This window comes from Petromyzon marinus, chromosome 69, assembly GCF_048934315.1.
Source record: "Petromyzon marinus isolate PM22_M1 ecotype Great Lakes invasive population chromosome 69, UKy_Petmar_22M1.pri1.0, whole genome shotgun sequence".
Classification (NCBI taxonomy): Eukaryota; Metazoa; Chordata; class Hyperoartia; order Petromyzontiformes; family Petromyzontidae; genus Petromyzon; species Petromyzon marinus.
This window is the reverse complement of record NC_133735.1, coordinates 6,314,123-6,337,426: the sequence shown is the minus strand read 5'-3', so window position 1 is coordinate 6,337,426 and position 23,304 is coordinate 6,314,123. Positions and strand designations below refer to the sequence as shown.

Here is a 23,304-nt window from a genome sequence, read left to right as displayed (position 1 = left end):
ATTCTAGAATAGTCTGTGGGTCTCTACTGTGTGAGTAGTCTATGGGTCTCTACTGTGTGAGTAGTCTGTGGGTCTCTACTGTGTGAGTAGTCTGTGGGTCTCTACTGTGTGAGTAGTCTGTGGGTCTCTACTGTGTGAGTAGTCTATGGGTCTCTACTGTGTGAGTAGTCTATGGGTCTCTACTGCGTGAGTAGTCTGTGGATCTCTACTGTGTGAGTAGTCTGTGGGTCTCTACTGTGTGAGTAGTCTATGGGTCTCTATTGTGTGAGTAGTCTGTGGGTCTCTACTGTGTGAGTAGTCTGTGGGTCTCTACTGTGTGAGTAGTCTATGGGTCTCTACTGTGCGAGTAGTCTATGGGTCTCTACTGTGTGAGTAGTCTGTAGGTCTCTGTGTGTGAGTAGTCTGTGGGTCTCTGTGTGAGTAGTCTGTGGGTCTTTACTGTGTGAGTAGTCTGTGGGTCTCTGTGTGAGTAGTCTTTGGGTCTCTACTGTGTGAGTAGTCTGTGGGTCTCTACTGTGTGAGTAGTCTGTGGGTCTCTACTGTGTGAGCAGTCTATGGGTCTCTGTGTGAGTAGTCTATGGGTCTTTGTGTGTGTGAGTAGTCTATGGGTCTCTACTGTGTGAGTAGTCTATGGGTCTCTACTGCGTGAATAGTCTATGGGTATCTGTGTGAGTAGTCTGTGGGTCTCTGTGTGAGTAGTCTGTGGGTCTCTACCGTGTGAGTAGTCTATGGGTCTCTACTGTGTGAGTAGTCTATGGGTCTCTACTGTTTGAGTAGTCTATGGGTCTCTGTGTTAGTAGTCTGTGGGTCTCTGTGTGTGGGTGTGAGTAGTTTGTGGGTCTCTGTGAGTAGTCTATGGGTCTTTGTGTGTGAGTAGTCTATGGGTCTCTACTGTGTGAGTAATCTGTGGGTCTCTACTGCGTGAGTAGTCTATGGGTCTCTGTGTGAGTAGTCTGTGGGTCTCTGTGTGAGTAGTCTGTGGGTCTCTACCGTGTGAGTAGTCTATGGGTCTCTACTGTGTGAGTAGTCTATGGGTCTCTACTGTTTGAGTAGTCTATGGGTCTCTGTGTGAGTAGTATGTGGGTCTCTGTGTGAGTAGTCTGTGGGTTTCTGTGCGAGTAGTATGTGGGTCTCTGTGTGAGTAGACTATGTAGGTCTCTGTGTGTGTGAGGAGTCTATGGGTCTCTGTGTGTGAGTAGTCTGTGGGTCTCTATGTGTGTGAGTAGTCTATGGGTCTCTACTGTGTGAGTAGTCTGTGGGTCTCTACTATGTGAGTAGTCTGTGGGTCTCTGTGTGTGAGTCGTAACAACTACAGGGGCATCTCACTTCTCAGTGTGCCGGGAAAGGTCCTGGCAAGGATTATTCAACATCGCCTTGCCAGGCACTTTGAGGAGAGGCTTGCGGTGCCCCAATGCGGTATCAAGAAAGGGTGGTCCTGCACAGATGCCATATTTTCTTTCCGTCTGCTACGGCAGAGGTGTAGGGAATTCCAACAAGACCTACATCTCTGCTTTATTGACCTGGTCAAGGCCTATGATACCATCAGTAGGCCTGGGCTCTGGGTTGTTCTTTGTGTTTTTGGAGTCCCTGACCCCCTGCTCACGATCATTAAGGACCTTCATGATGGTGAGCGGGCCGAGGTAAAACAACGTGGCCGGGAGTCGGAGCCATTCCCTGTACACCTTGGGTTGCGACAGGGATGTCCTCTGGCTCCTACATTATTTAACATCTATTTCGACCACGTCGTTGGTGAAGCCTTCAATAGCTGTACCGGAGGAATTTCCATCTGGTACAGATATAATGGGAGGCTGATCGAGGCCCGGGTGCGGTCAAGGGATGGCGCTCAACCATGTTACGTATGCCGATGATCTGGTAATTGCTGCTCACTCAGAGGAGAAGTTGGAGGTGCTGCTGCTGAACCTGGAGCTTACCACTAAGAGGAGGGGCCTTACCATCAGCCCCAGCAAAACTAAGCACCTGCCTGGGTATTTTGTACCATCGGACACTCCACCCCCACAACTCCCAGTCGGTGATGGGGCAGTTGTGGAGAAAGTGGAGAGTTTCCCATACCTGGGCAGTGTGCTTATGACCGGCTCCGGTTTAACAGCAGAGGTCTCACTCCGAATCAGTCGAGCGGCATCATCTTTTCATCGGTTGCGTAACGCTGTGTGGAAGCTATCTGGTCTGTCGCTCCGCCCGAAGCTTCGGGTCTTCTCGGCCACGGTCATTCCCTCACTTCTCTACGCTTGCGAAACGTGGACCCCCTTAATGGAACATCTTAGCCGATTAGAAACATTTAGGCTGGCCTGCCTACGATCCATCCTGGGTGTAACTAGGCTGGATTGTGTGAGCTCACAAATCCTTGAAAGATCTGGACAAAGTCCCATCGGTGAGCTCCTCCCGCAGGCAAGGCTGCATTGGCTGGGCCATGTAGCCCGCATGCCCAGCCACCGCATGCCCAAACAGCTTTTCTTCGGCCGGATCGAGGGGGTGAAACGGGCGCGGCACGGGCTAGAGAAGAGATGGAGTGATGTGGTACAGGAGGACGTGGAGCTGAGTGGACTTGCCGATGACTGGTACCAGCGGTGTCAAGATCGGCCTCTGTGGAGGAGGCTCGTGAAGGATGCTACTGGGCAGTTGGAGGCAGTCGCCCTCCAACAACGACGGAGGGCGGAGGAGCGACGCTTACAACAACAAGCGGAGCGCCCAGTGGCTAAAGCACAGCAGGTTGGCACAGTAGGGGGCGCAGGTGGTGCATCAGCCAGTCATCTCAGTCGTCTCAGTCAGTCGACTTGTGGCACCTGGGTCTGCCCCGTGACCTCCTGCCGGTGGGCGTCCGACACTTCACGTGGCCTCAAGGTGCACATAGCCTGGCACAAGCGTCGTGGTGACGTCACCGCCACTTAGTGGCGAATGGCGGTTGTTGTGTTATCTGTGGGTCTCTGTGAGTCGTCTTTGGAGCTGGACTCCACCCACATTGACTCCACCCCCTGACTCCACCTTTCACTGACTCCACCCCCACTGACTCCACCCCCACTGACTCCACCCCCACTGACTCAACCCCCACTGACTCCACCCCACCCCCACTGACTCTACCCCTCAATTGACTCCACCCCCCCCCCCACTGACTCCACCCCCGACTGACTCCACCCCCCCCACAGACTCCACCCCCCCCACCACAGACTCCACCCTCCCACAGACTCCACCCCCCCCCCCACTGACTCCACCCTCCCACTGACTCCACCCCCACAGACTCCACCCCCCCCCACCACAGACTCCACCCCCCCTCCCCACTGACTCCACCCTCCCACTGACTCCACCCCCACAGACTCCACCCCCACAGACTCCACCCCCCCCACCACAGACTCCACCCCCCCCCACAGACCCCACCCCCCCCCACAGACTCCTCCCCCCTCCACTGACTCCACCCTCCCACAGACTCCACCCCCCCACAGACTCCACCCCCATCGGCACGTAAAAAGAAAACTGATTGGGCAACGTCGTTATCGCTTTAATTCGAGTGCCGGATCGGCCGTCGCCTTTACAGCCACGACAACAACAACAACGTCGCTTGCGGGTATCCGCTACACCACCGGCGGGGCTACGCTGCCTGGGGGAGCTTTGTCTTTGTCTGTGTTGTCCGAAGAGCTGCCATCTGTACAAAGCGGTGGCTGTGACTACACCCTCGGACGCGCGTCGCATGGCCTGTGGCTAGGAGATGTTGACCACCTCGCCTGGTACGCGGGAGGTCGTGGGTTCCATCCCGACCCTGACGACGCCCGCTTCTACGTGAACTTCCTGCTGCAGGAGGCGGGGCTACATGAACTTCCTGCTGCAGGAGGCGGGGCCACGTGAACTTCCTGCTGCAGGAGGCGGGGCTACGTGAACTTCCTGCTGCAGGAGGCGGGGCTATGTGAACTTCCTGCTGCAGGAGGCGGGGCTACGTGAACTGTCTGCTGCAGTAGGCGGGGCTATGTGAACTTCCTGCTGCAGGAGGCGGGGCTACGTGAACTGTCTGCTGTAGGAGGCGGAGCTACGTGAACTTCCTGCTGACTGGGGGCGGGGCTACGCGAACTTCCTGCTGCAGGGGGCGGGGCTACGTGAACTTCCTGCTGCAAGGGGCGGGGCTACGTGAACTTCCTGCTGCAGCGGGCGGGGCTACGTGAACTTCCTGCTGCAGGGGGCGGGGCTACGTGAACTTCCTGCTGTAGGAGGCGGGGCTACAGGAGGCGGGGCTATAGAAACTGTCTGCTGCAGGAGGCGGGGCTACAGGAGGCGGGGCTATATAAACTGTCTGCTTCAGGGGGCGGGGCTACGTGAACTTCCTGCTGCAGGGGGCGGGGCTACGTGAACTTCCTGCTGTAGGAGGCGGGGCTACAGGAGGCGGGGCTATATAAACTGTCTGCTTCAGGGGGCGGGGCTACGTGAACTTCCTGCTGCAGGGGGCGGGGCTACATGAACTTCCTGCTCCAGGGGGCGGGGCTACGTGAACTTCCTGCTGTAGGAGGCGGTGACTGCGGCCTGCTTGCTGCTGCCCTGCTGCCTCCCGTTGACCACCAGCGACGCGGGGCTGGAGACGCGCACACACGGGAACGCGAGCACCTGCACACACGGGGGGGCAGTGGTGGGGGGCGGTGGTGGTGGGGGGCAGTGGTGGTGGGGGGCAGTGGTGGGGGGGGGCAGTGGTGGGGAGGGGGCAGTGAGGGGGGGCCAGTGGGTGGGGTGTAGTTGTTATGAGTTGTTGTTGTTGTGACCACGCTTGTTGACGTGAATGAAGAGCCCTGGGCGTGGGTGACGGGGCCGTCACCGCCGGAACCGCAGAAAAGGCAAAGGTCCCCCGTGTAGCCTCTAGCAGGGCTGCTGGGGCAAGTGCTGTTAGCGACCAGCGCCTCTATACACACAAAGACAAAGGTCCCCCGTGTAGCCTCTAACACGCTGCTGGGGCAAGTTCTGTTAGCGACCAGCTCCTCTATACACACAAAGACAAAGGTCCCCCATGTAGCCTCTAGCAGGGCTGTCGGGGCAAGTGCTGTGAGTAGCAGCAGCAGTGCCCTATAGACACACAGACAAAGGTCCCCCGTGTAGCCTCTAGCAGGGCTGTAGGGGCAAGTGCTGTGAGTAGCAGCAGCAGTGCCCTATAGACACACAGACAAAGGTCCCCCGTGTAGCCTCTAGCAGGGCTGTCGGGGCAAGTGCTGTGAGTAGCAGCAGCAGTGCCCTATAGACACACAGACAAAGGTCCCCCATGTAGCCCACACAGATTGTAGGGGCAAGTGCTCTTAGTAGGGAGTAGCAGCGCCTACGAAGGCTACCGGCACTGTGGCACACACAGCGGGGGTGGGTGGCCAGCACCACCACGCCCGGCCGCCAGGTAACTCATTTGAGGCCGAGTCGACCTAGGGGAGGCCCAGGACCGGTTCAGATAATCGTCACCGGTGGTGGCCGTGAGCGGGAATCGAACCCGGAACACCAGGTTCGTAGCGCAGCGTAGCGCTAACCGCTACACCCACCACTCCCCATACCGTAACAAAGACCCCACGTACGTATGTGTGTGTGTACGTGTGTGTGTGTACGTGTGTGTGTCTGTGTGTGTGTGTGTGGGGAGCGATAGTGTAGCGGTTAGCGCGCTGCGCTATGAACCTGGCAACCCGGGTTCGATTCCCGCTCACGGCCAACACCAGTGACGATTATCTGAACCGGTCCCAGGCCTCCCCTAGGTCGACTCAGCCTCAAATGAGTACCTGGTGCGGTGTGTAAACATTGCCACTAGGGAGACAAAGGCGGTCGGGCGTGGTGCTGGCCACCCACCCCCTCGTGTACCATTCCGGTCTTCTAACAGCACTTGCCCCTACAGTCTGTTAAGGCTATATGGGGGATCTTTGTGTCTGTGTGTACGTGTGTGTGTACGTGTGTGTGCGTACATGTGTGTGTACGTGTGTGTGTGTGCACGTGGGGTCCGTCCGGCAAAACAACCCCCTACCTCCTTGCGGTGCCAGACGGGCAACTCTGTCGTGGACAGTGCTGTGGGGGGAGGGCCAATTCCGATTGGATCCTCCCCTCATGGCGTCTATGACCACCACAGTGGCTAAACGGGGGCTCAGGACGGGTGCGAGGGGCTGGTAACCCTTCCACCTTCAGAAATGAACCACTAAACCACGACTGAAATATCTAACTAATAAGCTTGTGCCGGAGGCCCCGGGGGGGACAGGCGTCTATGGCGTCTCCTGGCCAAACCCCAATTGGCGGAGCCAGGAGATTGAATCTCTACCCTCGGGGCTCCTCCAGAAACAACGAAAAGCCACTTCGTGTGGCCATTCCACGTGGAATGTTCGAACGCTCACTGCGGAGGAGAGGCTGCCACTCCTCTGTCGGGAGCTGGACCGGTACCGCCTGGATCTCTGTGGCATTCAGGAGGACCGGTGGACCGGTTCTGGCTCCTGCCACCGTGAGGGGTGGACAGTCCTCTACTCAGGGCAGCAGACTGCTAAACAACAGGGTGTGGCTCTTCTTATGAACAAAATAATGAAGGGGGTGTGGGAAGGTGGCGGTGAGGTGTGGGAAGCTGTAAGCCCCAGGCTACTTTGGGCTCGCCTTCCCATCAACCGGAGGCGAGGAGTGGTGATCGTGGTTACTTATGCCCCCACCGAAGACGAACATCCGTGGAGGGATGCAGGCAAAGCCGATGAGTCAGATGCCTTCTATGACCTCCTGTCACAGGTGCTGGCTAAAGTGGCCCCTCGGGATAGAGTCATCTTGTTGGGCGACTTCAATGCCCGAGTTGGTCATGATGCTGGCACCTGGTCTGGAGTGATTGGAAGGCATGGGCCAGATCAGCTCAATAACAACGGCAGGAGGCTGCTAGATTTTTGTGCAGCCCATGGGCTTGTAATTACCAACACGCTGTTCCAGCATCGGCGCATCCACACAAATCATGGATGCATGCCAGGTCCAAGTAAGAACATCTGATGGACTACATAGTGACAGACCAGCGGATGCGAGCCCATGTCCTTGACACCAGCAACTACCGTGGAGCTGATCTGCCCTCTGACCATCGACTAGTCATCTGTAAGATGCGCCTGCCATTCTTCCACTCCGGTGGTGGGTGTACACCCAGGACCCCATTCTAACCTAAAGTGGTCTGGTCTCAGTTTTCTGATGAAAGTTGCAAGCGAGAATTTCATCATCGCTTGTGGCTGGGGTTAGCATCGTCCCCCACTCCTCCTGATGTCGAGGGTAAATGGGCGAGGTATAATGGGAGGCTAATCGATGCCCGGGTGCGGTCAAGGGATGGCTCCCTATTGCTCAACCACGTTATGCATGCCGATTATTTGGTAATAGCTGCTCAGTCAGAGGAGGAGTTGGAGACGCTGCTGCTGAGACTGGAGCGTGCCACTAAGAGGTGGGGCCTTACCATCAGCCCCACCAAAACTAAGCAGCTGCCTGGGTATTTTGTACCATCGGACACTCCACCCCCACAACTCCCAATTGGTGATGGGGCAGTTGTGGAGAGAGTGGAGAGTTTCCCATACCTGGGCAGTGTGCTTATGACTGGCTCCAGTTTAACAGCAGAGGTCTCACTCCGAATCAGTCGAGCGGCAATATCTTTTCATCGGTTGCGTAACGCTGTGTGGAAGCTACCTGGTCTGTCGCTCCGCACTAAGCTTCAGGTCTTCTCGGCCACGGTCATTCCCTCCCTTCTGTACGTGTGTGTGTGTGTGTGCGTGTGTTTGTGTGTGTATATGTGTGTCTGTGTGTGTATGTGTGTGTGTACATGTGTCTGTGTGTGTGTCTGTGTATGTGTGTCTGTGTGTGTGTACGTGTGTCTGTGTGTGTATGTGTGTACGTGTGTCTGTGTGTGTCTGTGTACGTGTGTGTGTACGTGTGTGTGTCTGTGTGTATGTGTGTACGTGTGTGTTTGTGTGTGTCTGTGTGTTTATGTGTGTGTACGTGTGTGTGTGTGTGTCTGTGTGTATGTGTGTGTACGTGTGTGTGTGTACGTGTGTATGTACGTGTGTACGTGTGTGTGTGTGTCTGTGTACGTGTGTGTGTACGTGTGTGTGTGTATGTGTGTACGTGTGTGTTTGTGTGTGTCTGTGTGTGTACGTGTGTCTGTGTGTGTCTGTGTACGTGTGTGTGTACGTGTGTGTGTCTGTGTGTATGTGTGTACGTGTGTGTTTGTGTGTGTCTGTGTGTTTATGTGTGTGTACGTGTGTGTGTGTCTGTGTGTGTCTGTGTGTATGTGTGTGTACGTGTGTGTGTGTGTCACTGCTCGTGGCTGCTCCCGCACTCACCCCCGGCCCCCCCCACAATCCCCCACCGCGTCCCCCCCCCCCTGCCCCCCCTGCCCCCCCACCTGCTGCCCATCGTGGACGTGGTGCGTGCGCAGTGAGGGCGAGGGCACCGCCACCGAGTCCCCGATGAGAACTCCCCAGCCGGACACAAAGTTGTAGACGGACACCGCACAGCACGAGCCCTGTGAGTCCAGCAGGCCAAACACGCTGCACACACACACACAGACACACACATACACGTACACACAGACACACAAGTACATACATACACACACGTACACACACGTACACACACACACATACACACACACATACGCACACATATGTAGAGGTGTTAACTACGCGCTGTTGCGTAACCTGCATTGCCACCAGGGCAGTGCAGCATTACCCCTGGGTACAACGGTTGGGGTCAGTCGAGGTGAAACGGATCGTGGCCAGGGTTTGGTGCGAACCAATCAGACGGTTCCACGTGGGAATGTATGATTGGTTCTACCTGGCCACGAAGGGGTATAAGACGGGTGACCCAACGGACCTCGGGGAGTTCTCTCCCTGCACGAAGATAGAAGACTGGGCTGAAGCCTAGCTAGGACCCTGGACCAGCCCTTCAGCCCTTCTAAGGGCTAAGGCTCGGCATACCCAGTGGTCAGGACCCACCGGGCCAGCGGTGGGTCAGATAGCCTCCCCTAGGTCCTAGCCGGAGGACTAGGATAGCGGTAGACGTGTGAGTCCCGCCAAGTCCGGAGGTTGTACCTCCTTAGGTATCAAGGAGGTTAGCGGTGGACGTGTGAGTCCCGCCAGGTCCGGAGGCTGTACCTCCCTAGGGTATCGGGTGAGGGGACCGAATATCCCTCTGTGTGTGTTAAGCATTGTATAAGGAAATAATACAATAAACAGAGTGTGCCACCATAAGAAGTCTGCTCGTCCTTACAACACTACACATACACACACATACACACACGCACACACATACATACACACACACATACATACACACACACACACACAGACACACACATACAGACACACACATACACGTACACACAGACACACAAGTACATACATACACACACGTACACACACGTACACACACACACATACGCACACATACACACACACACATACACACGTACACACACACATACATACGTACACACACACACACACAGACACACACATACATACACACACGTACACACACAGACACACAAGTACATACATACACACACGTACACACACGTACACACACACACATACACACATACATACACACACGCACACACACGTACATACATACACACGTACAGACACACACACACGTACACACACACATACATACACGTACACACACACGTACAGATGTATATGCATACACACACGTACACACACGTACACATGTGCATACATACACGCACAAACACACGCACACACAAACACGTACACACACACGTACACACACACGCACAGACACATACACAGACACACACAGACACACACCCAGACACACACACACAGACAACAACCGCCATTCGCCACTAAGTGGCGGTGACATCACCACAACGCTTGTGCCAGGCCATGTGCACCTGGAGGCCACGTGAAGTGTCGAACGCCCGTGGGCAGGAGGTCACGGGGCAGACCCAGCAGGTGCCACGGGTCGACTGACATGACTGGTTGGTGCACCACCTGTGCCCCCTACTGTGCCAACCTGCTGTGCTTTATCCATCTGGCGCTCCGCTCGTTGTTGTGAGCGTCGCTCCTCCGCCTTCCGTTGTTGTTGGAGGGCGACTGCCTCCAACTGCCCAGTAACGTCCTTCACGAGCCTCCTCCACAGAGGCCGATCTTGACACCGCTGGTACCAGTCATCGGCAAGTCCACTCAGCTCCACGTCCTCCTGTACCACATCACTCCATCTCTTCTCTAGCCCGTGCCGTGCCCGTTTAGCCCCCTCGATCCGGCCGAACAAAAGCTGTTTCGGCATGCGGTGGCTGGGCATGCGGGCTACATGACCCAGCCATCACAGCCTTCCCCGCCGGAGGAGCTCACCGATGGGACCTTGCCCAGATCTTTCAAGGATTTGTGAGTTCCTCACACAATCCAGTCTGGTTAAACCCAGGATGGATCGTAGGCAGGCCAGCCTAAATGTTTCTAACCGGCGAAGATGCTCCATTAAGGGGGTCCACGTTTCGCAAGCGTAGAGAAGGGAGGGAATGACCGTGGCCGAGAAGACCTGAAGCTTAGTGCGGAGCGACAGACCAGGTAGCTTCCACACAGCATTATGCAACAGCTATTGAAGGCTTCACGAACTACGTGGTCAAAATAGATGTTAAATAATGTGGGAGCCAGAGGACATCCCTGTCACACCCCAAGGTGTATAGGGAATAGCTCTGACTCCCGGCCACGTAGTTTTACCCGGGCCCGCTCACCATCATGAAGGTCCTTAATGATCGTGAGCAGAGGGTCAGGTACTCCAAAAGCACGAAGAACAAGCCAGAGCCCAGGCCTACTGATGGTATCATAGGCCTTGACCAGGTCAATAAAGCAGAGATGTAGGTCTTGTTGGAATTCCCTACACCTCTGCTATAGCAGACGGACAGAAAATATGGCATCTGTGCAGGACTGCCCTTTCCTGAAACCGCATTGGGGCTCCACAAGCCTCTCCTCAGCGTGCCAGGCAAGGCGATGTTGAATAATCCTTGCCAGGACCTTTCCCGGCACACTGAGGAGTGAGATGCCCCTGTAGTTGTTACAGTCTGTGCGGTCCCCCTTCTTAAAAAGGGGGACCACCAGGGCATCCTTCCAATTCTGCGGAACCCGTCCAGTGGTCCAGACTGTTGTTATGATCTCATATAGGGCAGTCTGTGCACAAACGCCACCCTCCCTCAGCATTTCGCTTGGGAGATCATCTCTGCCCGTCTCAAACTCCGGATCGCCTTCAGTGCATCCTCAACAGATGGCACCTCAGCCAGCCACTCACAGGGGGTGACTTCTTCCAATATTTGAGGCACCGCAGCCTCAGCAGGGTCATCCTCACTTTGTGCCACAATGTTTTCCTGGCTGAGGGATTTTCCCTCCCCCAGGACCTCACAGAAATGCTCAGCAAATCTGAAAACCTGTTCCTGGGGGTCGGAGATTGGATCACCGTTTTTTCCCCTAATGATGGTAATAGGTGTGGCGCTGCAGGTTACTTTTTTGATGGAGTTAAATAGAGATTTGTGATCCCGGGCCACTGAGGCAGACTCCATCTCCTCAGCAACCCGCGACCACCACCCATCCTTGCAGCGCCTTACGGCTCTCCGAACCTCCGAGCGAAGGCTGCGGTAAGCCTCCTTATTCTCTGACGTGGGATTCTGTAGCCGATGACAGTGGGCCTGTCGCTTTTTCTCAACCATCCTGAACACCTCCTCCGTCAGCCAGGGTTTCTGGGGAGGTCTGGACCGCGTACCCAAAGCAGCCATTGCAGCTGCATAAGTCACAGTACTAAACCTCGCCCATTTACCCTCGACATCAGGAGGAGTGGGGGACGATGCCAATCCCAGCCGCAAGCGATGATGAAATTCTCGCTTGCAACTTTCATCAGATAACACACGTACACACACACACACGTACACATGTACAGACACCCGTACACACACACACGTACACACACACGTACACACACACACGTACATGTACACACACACGTACACACATGTACACACACGCACGTACACACACACGTACACACACACATGTACACACACAACCAACAACCACCGCCATTCGCCACTAAGTGGCGGTGACGTCACCACGACGCTTGTGCCAGGCCATGTGCATGTTGAGGCCACGTGAAGTGTCGAACGCCCGCTGGCACGGTTTCAACTGATTGAGATGACTGGCTGATGCACCACCTGTGCCCCCTACTGTGCCAACATGCTGTGCGCGCACGCCCACACACGTACACACACGTACACACATGTACACGCACGCACGCACACGCACGTGCACGCACACAAACGTGCGTACACACAAACACTACATCCACGTACTCACACACACACACAAATGTACGCACGCACACACACACGTACACACACACACACACAGACATCTTCATTTCAACCAATCCACATCATCGTCGTCTTCTTCATCATCTCCGAAGAGAGGAGGTGGTCCAGGTTTCTCAACAGGACTTCCACTGTAGTCTCGCGAGATCTTCCTGTTGGGCGCCTCGTATGAGAAGAGGTTTCCATCTTTCTGCTCCTCATCCTCCTCCTCGTCGCCCACGGAAGATGGTGGCTGCTTCGGCATCCCGGCAACGCTCGTCGGCCGCTCGGGGACGCCGCTGCCCGCCGCGTCGGCATCTCCCTCCCCGGCCACCGCCGCCGTCACCGTGGCGGCGGCGGCGGCGGTGACGTCACATTCTCTCTCCGCTGCCGGCCTATCCACCACCGCCGCCGCCCCGGTGGCCTCGCCGGCAGCGTGGAGCTTCTCCGCCGTGCCCTCGCCGGCGGCCGCCGCCGAGGGCGCCGCCGGACGAACTTCCGGCGATCCGTCCCCGAGGTCGCGACCTTCGGCGGCGCCGGCGGTCGGCTCCGAGGCTCCGTCTCCCCTCGGCGGCGGACCCCGGGACTCTCGCGGTGCCTCCTCCTCCTCCACCTCCTCCTCTACCTCCTCCTCCACCTCCTCCACCTCCGGCGTCGTCGTCGTCACGACGGACAGCGGAGCCGCGTCTTCGCGAGGCCGCGAGGCTTCGCCGGCGCCGGCGCCACCGCCGCCGGCGTCGACGCCCCCCGCCCCGGGCCCTTGGGGTTGGGACGGCGGCCGGTCGGGAGCAGTGTCCGACGTTTCGGGCTCGGAGGCCGGAACGGCAGCAGAGGAGGAGGAATGGGAGACGCCTCGTTCGTCCGGCGATTCGGAGCCGCTCACGTACGCACACACACACGTACACATGTACATACGTACACACACGTACACACACACGCACACACACACGTACACACAGGGGCGGAGCCAGGATTTCAGGCCGGGGTGACATTCAACAAATGTTAATTTCAAGAATGATTTAGAGAGTCAGGCTGTTGAACTAGACGCCATCGGCTGGTGACACGCTCTGACAATGCAGTTGCACGGATTTCGATTTAAAGCTCTCGTGACTGCAGGGATTCATCTTCTTTGGTTCTCTCGGTGAAGAAGGCCGCTTGTGTTGTGGCCCGAAACGTCGCGAGAATTTCATTGCGTTGTTTTATTTTATCAACTTATTATTTTATTCTCATTCTACGTGGTGGTGACTTTACCGAAAGAACCAAAGAAGATGAAGACAGTTGCACGGATTCCGCCAGACCGAGCGTCGCACGCTTACACGCAGAATGTCACCCGAGTCACCCCCCCCCCCGGCTCCGCCCCCGCGTACACACACACACGCACGTACACACACACACGCACACACACACGTACACACACACGCACACGTACACACAAAGATAAAAGACAAAGATCCCCCATATAGCCTTAACAGACTGTAGGGGCAAGTGCTGTTAGCGAGCACCTATGAAGGCCGGAACGGTACACGAGGGGGTGGGTGGCCAGCACCACGCCCGACCGCCTTTGTCTCTCCCTAGTGGCGATGTTTACTACACACCGCACCAGGTAACTCATTTTTAGGCCGAGTCCACCTAGGGGAGGCCCGGGACCGGTTCAGATAATCGTCACTGTTGGTGTTGGCCGTGAGCGGGAATCGAACCCGGGGTCGCCAGGTTCATAGCGCAGCGTAGCGCTAACCGCTACACTACCGCTCCCCTACACGTACACACACACACACGTACACACGTACACACACCATCACCCATCCCCCCCCACCCACACCCACAACGGCAGGCTGTGCTCCGTGGTGACGCTGAACAGCACCCTGCCCAGCAGCACGGCGCCAGCGTTGGCGCCCTCGCTCAGCTCGGCCAGCGACCGCGGGGACAGCGGCGCCGGCGCCGGCGCCGCAGCCGCCCGGCCGCGTGGCCCCTCCGGCCCTTCGGCACCGCCGCCGCCGCCGCCGCCGCTTCCGGCCGTGGGCTGGGGGCCGCCTCCAGCGGCGTAGGGGCCGAGGTCGGCGTCGCGTAGCCCCTTCATGAAGGCCTGCAGCTTCTTAGCCTTCACCTTGCCCTGACGCACGGACACACGGATAAGACACACACAGACACACACACACACACAGTTACACACAGACACACACACACACAGACACACAGACACACACACACACACAGACAGTCACACATGGGCAGACACACACAGACAGTCACACAGACACGCACACACACAGACACACAGACACACACACACACAGACACGCACAGACAGAAACACAGACAGACACACGGACACACACACACGGGCAGACACACAGACACACACAGACAGTCACACACACACACAGACAGTCACACACACACAGACAGTCACACACACAGACACACACACACAGGTAGACACACAGACACGCACAGACAGTCACACACACACACAGACACACAGGTAGACACACAGACAGACACACGGACACACAGATACACACAGACACACACACAGACACAGACACACGGGCAGACACACAGACACACACATAGACACACAGAGACACACAAACACACACACACACAGACACACAGACAGACACACAGACAAACAGAAACACAGACACAGACACACGGACACACACAGACACACACACAGACACACAGACACAGACAGACACACACAGAAACACAGACACAGATAACGGGTTGACAGGTATGTAGTATCGTCAGTTTAACACGTAAAGCTTTCGCGACCAATATTATTCATTGGGTGAGATCGCGTTATTTATAAATGTGTCGTAACCCTCCACCACCCGACATGGCCAAACAGTAACAAAATGTGTTACATTTACAAAAGACAAAATAGTTCACTGCTTTAGCCCGATGATGCTGGATGTAATTACCAGCGAAACGTCGTACTACTCAAACTTGTAAATGTTGTTGATTCACTCTTCAACACGCGGGTGGGCTAAAGTAGTGAACTACCTCTACCCACCCTCCGTTCTCCACCCAGCCCCTCCCCACCCAGCCCCTCCCCTACCCACCCAGCCCCTCCCCTACCTAGCTCCACCCTCCCCTACCCACCCACCCAGCCCCTACCCACCCAGCCCCTCCCCTACCCACCCAGCCCCTCCCCTAACCACCCAGCCCCTCCCCTAACCACCCACCCAGCCCATCCCCACCAGCCCCACCCTCCCCTCCCCTCCCAGCCCCACCCTCCCCTCCCAGCCCCTCCCCACCCAGCCCCACCCAGCCCCACCCCTCCCAGCCCCTCCCCACCCAGCCCCACCCTCCCCACCCAGCCCCTCCCAGCCCCACCCTCCCCTCCCAGCCCCACCCTCCCCTCCCAGCCCCTCCCCACCCTCCCCACCCAGCCCCTCCCAGCCCCTCCCAGCCCCACCCTCCCCACCGGCCCCTCCCCCCCTCCTACCCCCCACCTTGCTAGCGACGAGCGCCGAGAGTCTTCGCAGGAAGTGGAGGAGCTCGGAGCGGCGCTGGGCCGGCTCCGTCCACGTGGGCTCCAGCGCAGAGGCCCTCGCAAAGCCGTCGAGGGCCTCGGCGAACAGCTCCCGGTACTGCAGCAGCTACGCACGCGTCCAGGGGGTGGTGGTGTGTCACTGTGTGTGTCAGTGTGTCACTGTGTGTGTGTGTCACTGTGTGTGTCAGTGTGTGTGTGTGTCACTCACAGTGAGGCAGAGCCACCTGTCACTGTGTGTGTCAGTGTGTGTGTCACTCACAGTGAGGCAGAGCTGTGTGTCACTGTGTGTGTCAGTGTGTGTGTCACTCAGTGAGGCAGATCCAGGTGTCACTGTGTGTGGCACTGTGTGTCACTGTGTGTGTGTCACTCACAGGCTGTATTCGTCTGTAATAAGGTAGGGCACTGATAAGGGGTTGACACGTATAGTGTAGTGTATAGTAGTGTATAGTGTAGTGTATAGTGTAGTTTATAGTAGTGTAGTGTATAGTGAAGTGTATAGTGTAGTGTATAGTAGTCGTGTGTAGTGTATAGTAGTGTAGTGTATAGTAGTGTAGTGTATAGTAGTGTAGTGTATAGTGTAGTGTATAGGATGAACGTTGAGACAAGACACGGATGCACGGCACTCGCGAGGGGTTGACGGGCAGAGAATCACCGAGCGAGGCACCCCAAGGACACTCACCTCTCCACCCCAAGGACACTCACCTCTCCACCCCAAGGACACTCACCTCTCCACCCCGAGGACACTCACCTCTCCACCCCAAGGACACTCACCTCTCCACCCCGAGGACACTCACCTCTCCACCCCGAGGACACTCACCTCTCCACCCCGAGGACACTCACCTCTCCACCCCGAGGACACTCACCTCTCCACCCCGAGGACACTCACCTCTCCACCCCAAGGACACTCACCTCTCCACCCCAAGGACACTCACCTCTCCACCCCGAGGACACTCACCTCTCCACCCCAAGGACACTCACCTCTCCACCCCGAGGACACTCACCTCTCCACCCCGAGGACACTCACCTCTCCACCCCGAGGACACTCACCTCTCCACCCCGAGGACACTCACCTCTCCACCCCGAGGACGCTCATCTCTCCACCCCAAGGACACTCACTTCTCCACCCCTCCACCCCAAGGACACTCACCTCTCCACCCCAAGGACACTCACCTCTCCACCCCTCCACCCCAAGGACACTCACCTCTCCACCCCAAGGACACTCACCTCTCCACCCCGAGGACACTCACCTCTCCACCCCAAGGACACTCACCTCTCCACCCCAAGGACACTCACCTCTTACACCCCGAGGACACTCACCTCTCCACCCCAAGGACACTCACCTCTCCACCCCAAGGACACTCACCTCTCCACCCCGAGGACACTCACCTCTCCACCCCGAGGACACTCACCTCTCCACCCCAAGGACACTCACCTCTCCACCCCAAGGACACTCACCTCTTACACCCCGAGGACACTCACCTCTCCACCCCAAGGACACTCACCTCTCCACCCCAAGGACACTCACCTCTCCACCCCGAGGACACTCACCTCTCCACCCCGAGGACACTCACCTCTCCACCCCAAGGACACTCACCTCTCCACCCCAAGGACACTCACCTCTTACACCCCGAGGACACTCACCTCTCCACCCCAAGGACACTCACCTCTCCACCCCAAGGACACTCACCTCTCCACCCCGAGGACACTCACCTCTCCACCCCAAGGACACTCACCTCTCCACCCCGAGGACACTCACCTCTCCACCCCGAGGACACTCACCTCTCCACCCCAAGGACACTCACCTCTCCACCCCGAGGACACTCACCTCTCCACCCCAAGGACACTCACCTCTCCACCCCGAGGACACTCACCTCTCCACCCCGAGGACACTCACCTCTCCACCCCAAGGACACTCACCTCTCCACCCCGAGGACACTCACCTCTCCACCCCAAGGACACTCACCTCTTACACCCCGAGGACACTCACCTCTCCACCCCAAGGACACTCACCTCTCCACCCCAAGGACACTCACCTCTCCACCCCGAGGACACTCACCTCTCCACCCCGAGGACACTCACCTCTCCACCCCGAGGACACTCACCTCTCCACCCTCACCCCAACCCTCACCCACCCACCACCACCGCTCACCGTCGCTCTGTTCAGGTGCAGGTCCGCGTTACTCCCTGCCGTGGTGTCGACTTTCTCCTGCAGAGGCAGAGACGGAGACAGCCCCCCAAAGCCCCCCGACGACTCCGTTAAGCCGCCGCGGACGACCGGGGCCACGGCCCGGCCGCCTTTGTCTCTCCCCGACACCCGCTACACCGCCCCGCCCAGCACCGATGTTTAAACGCCGCCCCGCGTGCTCATCCCGGGCTGAGTTTGCCGCCGGTGGGCGGGCCTAGGAACCGCTCTGGGTGGGTGAGGGTGAGGGGGTGAAGTGGGTGGTGGTGGGGTGGGTGGTGGTGGGGTGGGTGGTGGTGGGGTGGGTGGTGGTGGGGTGGGTGGTGGTGGGGTGGGTGGTGTGGGTGGGGTGGGTGGACGATGTGTGGGGCTTGAACCCAGGCTCTCAGTGTCTCTGACACGGCCATCGTGAACCCCCTGAGAGAGAGAGACACCCAGACCCAGGGCTTGAACCCAGGCTCTCAGTGTCTCTGCCACGGCCATTGTGAACCCCCTGAGAGAGAGAGAGAGAGACACCCAGACCCAGGACCCAGACTCTCAGTGTCTCTGACACAGCCATCGTGAACCCCCTGAGAGAGAGAGACACCCAGACCCAGGACCCAGACTCTCAGTGTCTCTGACACGGCCATCGTGAACCCCCTGTGAGAGAGAGAGGGAGACACCAAGACCCAGGGCTTGAACCCAGACTCTCAGTGTCTCTGACACGGCTATCGTGAACCCCCTGAGAGAGAGAGAGAGACACCAAGACCCAGGGCTTGAACCCAGACTCTCAGTGTCTCTGACACGGCCATCGTGAACCCCCTGAGAGAGACACCCAGACCCAGGGCTTGAACCCAGGCTCTCAGTGTCTCTGACACGGCCATCGTGAACCCCCTGAGAGAGACACCCAGACCCAGGGCTTGAACCCAGACTCTCAGTGTCTCTGACACGGCCATCGTGAACCCCCTGAGAGAGAGACACACCCAGACCCAGGGCTTGAACCCAGGCTCTCAGTGTCTCTGACACGGCCATCGTGAACCCCCTGAGAGAGAGAGACACCCAGACCCAGGGCCTGAACCCAGACTCTCAGTGTCTCTGACACGGCCATCGTGAATCCCCCGAGAGAGAGAGAGACACCCAGACCCAGGGCTTGAACCCAGACTCTCAGTGTCTCTGACACGGCCATCGTGAACCCCCAGAGAGAGAGAGAGAGACACCCAGACCCAGGGCTTGAACCCAGACTCTCAGTGTCTCTGACACGGCTATCGTGAACCCCCTGAGAGAGAGAGAGAGACACCCAGACCCAGGGCTTGAACCCAGACTCTCAGTGTCTCTGACACCGCCATTATGAACCCCCTGAGAGAGAGACACCCAGACCCAGGGCTTGAACCCAGACTCTCAGTGTCTCTGACACGGCCATCGTGAACCCCCTGAGAGAGACACCCAGACCCAGGGCTTGAACCCAGACTCTCAGTGTCTCTGACACGGCCATCGTGAACCCCCTGAGAGAGAGAGAGACACCCAGACCCAGGGCTTGAACCCAGGCTCTCAGTGTCTCTGACACGGCCATCGTGAACCCCCTGAGAGAAAGAGAGACACCCAGACCCAGGGCTTGAACCCAGGCTCTCAGTGTCTCTGGCACGGCCATCGTGAACCCCCTGAGAGAGACCCCCAGACCCAGGGCTTGAACCCAGACTCTCAGTGTCTCTGACAAGGCCATCGTGAACCCCCTGAGAGAGAGAGAGACACCCAGACCCAGGGCTTGAACCCAGGCTCTCAGTGTCTCTGACACGGCCATCGTGAACCCCCTGAGAGAGACACCCAGACCCAGGGCTTGAACCCAGGCTCTCAGTGTCTCTGACACGGCCATCGTGAACCCCCTGAGAGAGAGAGAGGCACCCAGACCCAGGGCTTGAACCCAGGCTCTCAGTGTCTCTGACACGGCCATCGTGAACCCCCTGAGAGAGACACCCAGACCCAGGGCTTGAACCCAGGCTCTCAGTGTCTCTGACACGGCCATCGTGAACCCCCTGAGAGAGAGAGAGACCCCCAGACCCAGGGCTTGAACCCAGGCTCTCAGTGTCTCTGACACGGCCATCGTGAACCCCCTGAGAGAGAGAGACACCCAGACCCAGGACCCAGACTCTCAGTGTCTCTGACATGGCCATCGTGAACCCCCTGAGAGAGAGAGAGGCACCCAGACCCAGGGCTTGAACCCAGGCTCTCAGTGTCTCTGACACGGCCATCGTGAACCCCCTGAGAGACACCCAGACCCAGGGCTTGAACCCAGACTCTCAGTGTCTCTGACACGGACATCGTGAACCCCCTGAGAGAGAGAGAGACACCCAGACCCAGGGCTTGAACCCAGACTCTCAGTGTCTCTGACACGGCCATCGTGAACCCCCTGAGAGAGACACCCAGACCCAGGGCTTGAACCCAGACTCTCAGTGTCTCTGACACGGCCATCGTGAACCCCCTGAGAGAGACCCCCAGAGTTCTCACCGCCTGTGCGTAGGCGTTGAGGGACAGCTGCAGGATGCGTGGGTCCTGGGCCGTCACGAAGAACAGTGAGAAATACGCGTTGCCCAAGATGTCTGGGGGAGGAGCAGACATGACGACAGCATGTGACAGCACGTGACGGCACAGCACGTGACAGCACGTGACAGCACAGCACGTGACAGCACATCACATCACCATCGTCACCGTCACCATCGTGACCATCAGCACACCATCACCATCGTCATAGCCACATCACACCACATCGTCATAACCACATCATACCACATCACACCACATCACACCACATCGTCATAGCCACATCACACCACATCACATCGTCATAGCCACATCACACCACATCACATCACACCACCACATCACACCACATCACATCACACCACCACATCACACCACACCACATCACACCACACCATCACACCACAGCACATCACACCACATCGTCATAGCCACATCACACCGCATGACCCAACTACGAGCACGGTGACGTCGCCGCGGCCGCCTGTGCCAGGCTAGGTGCACTTTGAGGTCGCTACGTGAAGTGGCGAAAGCTCTCGCTGGTGGCAGGAGGAGGTCACGTGACAGACCCAGCAGGTGACGTGGGTTGACTGCTGTGCCAGGCTAGGTGCATGAGGTCACGGGACAGACCCAGCAGGTGCCATGGGCTGACTGCTGTGCCAGGCTAGGTGCAGGAGGAGGAGGTCACGTGACAGACCCAGCAGGTGCCATGGGTTGACTACTGTGCCAGGCTAGGTGCAGGAGGAGGTCACGGGACAGACCCAGCAGGTGCCATGGGTTGACTACTGTGCCAGGCTAGGTGCAGGAGGAGGAGGTCACGTGACAGACCCAGCAGGTGCCATGGGTTGTGGCTGACTGAGATGACCGGTAGATGCACCACCACCAGCTGTACCCCATACCCGCATCACGACACGCTCACCCACTCACCCACCCACCCTCACCACTCACCCACCCACCACTCACTGACTCACCCACCCACCCACCCTCACCACTCACCGCCACCACTCACCACTCACTCACCCACCCACCCTCACCACTCACCAACCCACCACTCACCCACCCACCCACCACTCACCCAACCAGCTACCCTCACCGTCACACACCCTCATCCACCCACCAACTCACCCTCACCACTCACCCACCCACCACTCACCCACCCACCCACCACTCACCCTCACCACTCACCCACCCACCCACCACTCACCCTCACCACTCACTCACCCACCCACCACTCACCCTCACCACCCACTCACCCTCACCCACTCACCCACCCCACCCACTCACCCACCCCACCCACCACTCACCCTCACCACGCACTCACCCACTCACCTACCCACCACTCACCCACCCACCCACTCACCCACCCCACCCACCCACCCACCCCACACCCACCCACCCACCCCACCCACTCAACCCCACCCCACACCCACCCTCGCCACCCACGCTTACACCACGAGGTGCCGTCCCCGGTGTCCATGGCGACGGCGTCCTTGGCGTGTGCCACGCTGTCCATGATGAGCCGTGCCGGATCCTGCCGCCGCCGCTGCTCTGAGCTTGGCTGCTGCCGCAGCAGCATGGACAGGCTGCGCAGGGACACCTTGTTCCGGCACTGCCGGGGCGGGCGGGGAAAAGCGGAGACACGGCGGAGGTGGTGGTGACGGTGGTGGTGGTGGTGACGGTGGTGGTGGTGGTGACGGTGGTGGTGGTGATGGTGGTGGTGACGGTGGTGGTGATGGTGGTGGTGGTGGTGACGGTGGTGGTGGTGGTGACGGTGGTGGTGGTGATGGAGGCGGTGGTGACGGTGGTGGTGACGGTGGTGGTGGTGACGGTGGTGGTGGTGACGGCGGTGGTGGTGACGGCGGCAGCGGCAGCATGGACAGGCTGCACAGGGACACCTTGTGCCGGCACTAGACTTGTCACTAGACTAGTCACTAGTCACTAGACTCGTCACTAGTCACTAGACTCGTCACTAGTCACTAGACTCGTCACTAGACTCGTCACTAGACTAGTCACTAGACTCGTCACTAGACTCGTCACTAGTCACTAGACTCGTCACTAGACTCGTCACTAGACTCGTCACTAGACTAGTCACTAGTCACTAGACTCGTCACTAGACTCGTCACTAGTCACTAGACTAGTCACTAGACTCGTCACTAGACTCGTCACTAGACTAGTCACTAGTCACTAGACTCGTCACTAGACTCGTCACTAGTCACTAGACTCGTCACTAGTCACTAGACTCGTCACTAGACTCGTCACTAGACTAGTCACTAGTCACTAGACTCGTCACTAGACTCGTCACTAGACTCGTCACTAGTCACTAGACTCGTCACTAGACTCGTCACTAGACTCGTCACTAGACTAGTCACTAGTCACTAGACTCGTCACTAGTCACTAGACTCGTCACTAGACTCGTCACTAGACTAGTCACTAGACTCGTCACTAGACTCGTCACTAGTCACTAGACTCGTCACTAGACTCGTCACTAGACTCGTCACTAGACTAGTCACTAGTCACTAGACTCGTCACTAGACTCGTCACTAGTCACTAGACTAGTCACTAGACTCGTCACTAGACTCGTCACTAGACTAGTCACTAGTCACTAGACTCGTCACTAGACTCGTCACTAGACTCGTCACTAGACTAGTCACTAGTCACTAGACTCGTCACTAGACTCGTCACTAGTCACTAGACTAGTCACTAGACTCGTCACTAGACTCGTCACTAGACTCGTCACTAGTCACTAGACTCGTCACTAGACTCGTCACTAGTCACTAGACTCGTCACTAGACTCGT

The 23,304-nt window shown here is 57.7% G+C and overlaps 1 protein-coding gene across 1 annotated transcript in view; it reads right to left on the bottom strand.

Annotated features, from left to right (window-relative positions):
* Nucleotides 1-3,490: 3,490 nt before the first annotated feature.
* The window catches only part of TTC5 (tetratricopeptide repeat domain 5), a 32,849-nt gene continuing 13,035 nt past the window's right edge, over nt 3,491-23,304 (bottom strand). Inside the window, exons 4-10 of the mRNA XM_076055040.1 lie at nt 21,958-22,117; nt 20,476-20,567; nt 17,962-18,018; nt 15,772-15,918; nt 14,134-14,420; nt 8,354-8,498; nt 3,491-4,602 (exon numbers count right to left, since the gene is read on the bottom strand). Of these exons, the coding sequence (XP_075911155.1) occupies nt 4,483-4,602; nt 8,354-8,498; nt 14,134-14,420; nt 15,772-15,918; nt 17,962-18,018; nt 20,476-20,567; nt 21,958-22,117 (1,008 nt within the window). The 3' untranslated portion in view covers nt 3,491-4,482. The remainder of the gene's footprint in view (nt 4,603-8,353; nt 8,499-14,133; nt 14,421-15,771; nt 15,919-17,961; nt 18,019-20,475; nt 20,568-21,957; nt 22,118-23,304) is intronic.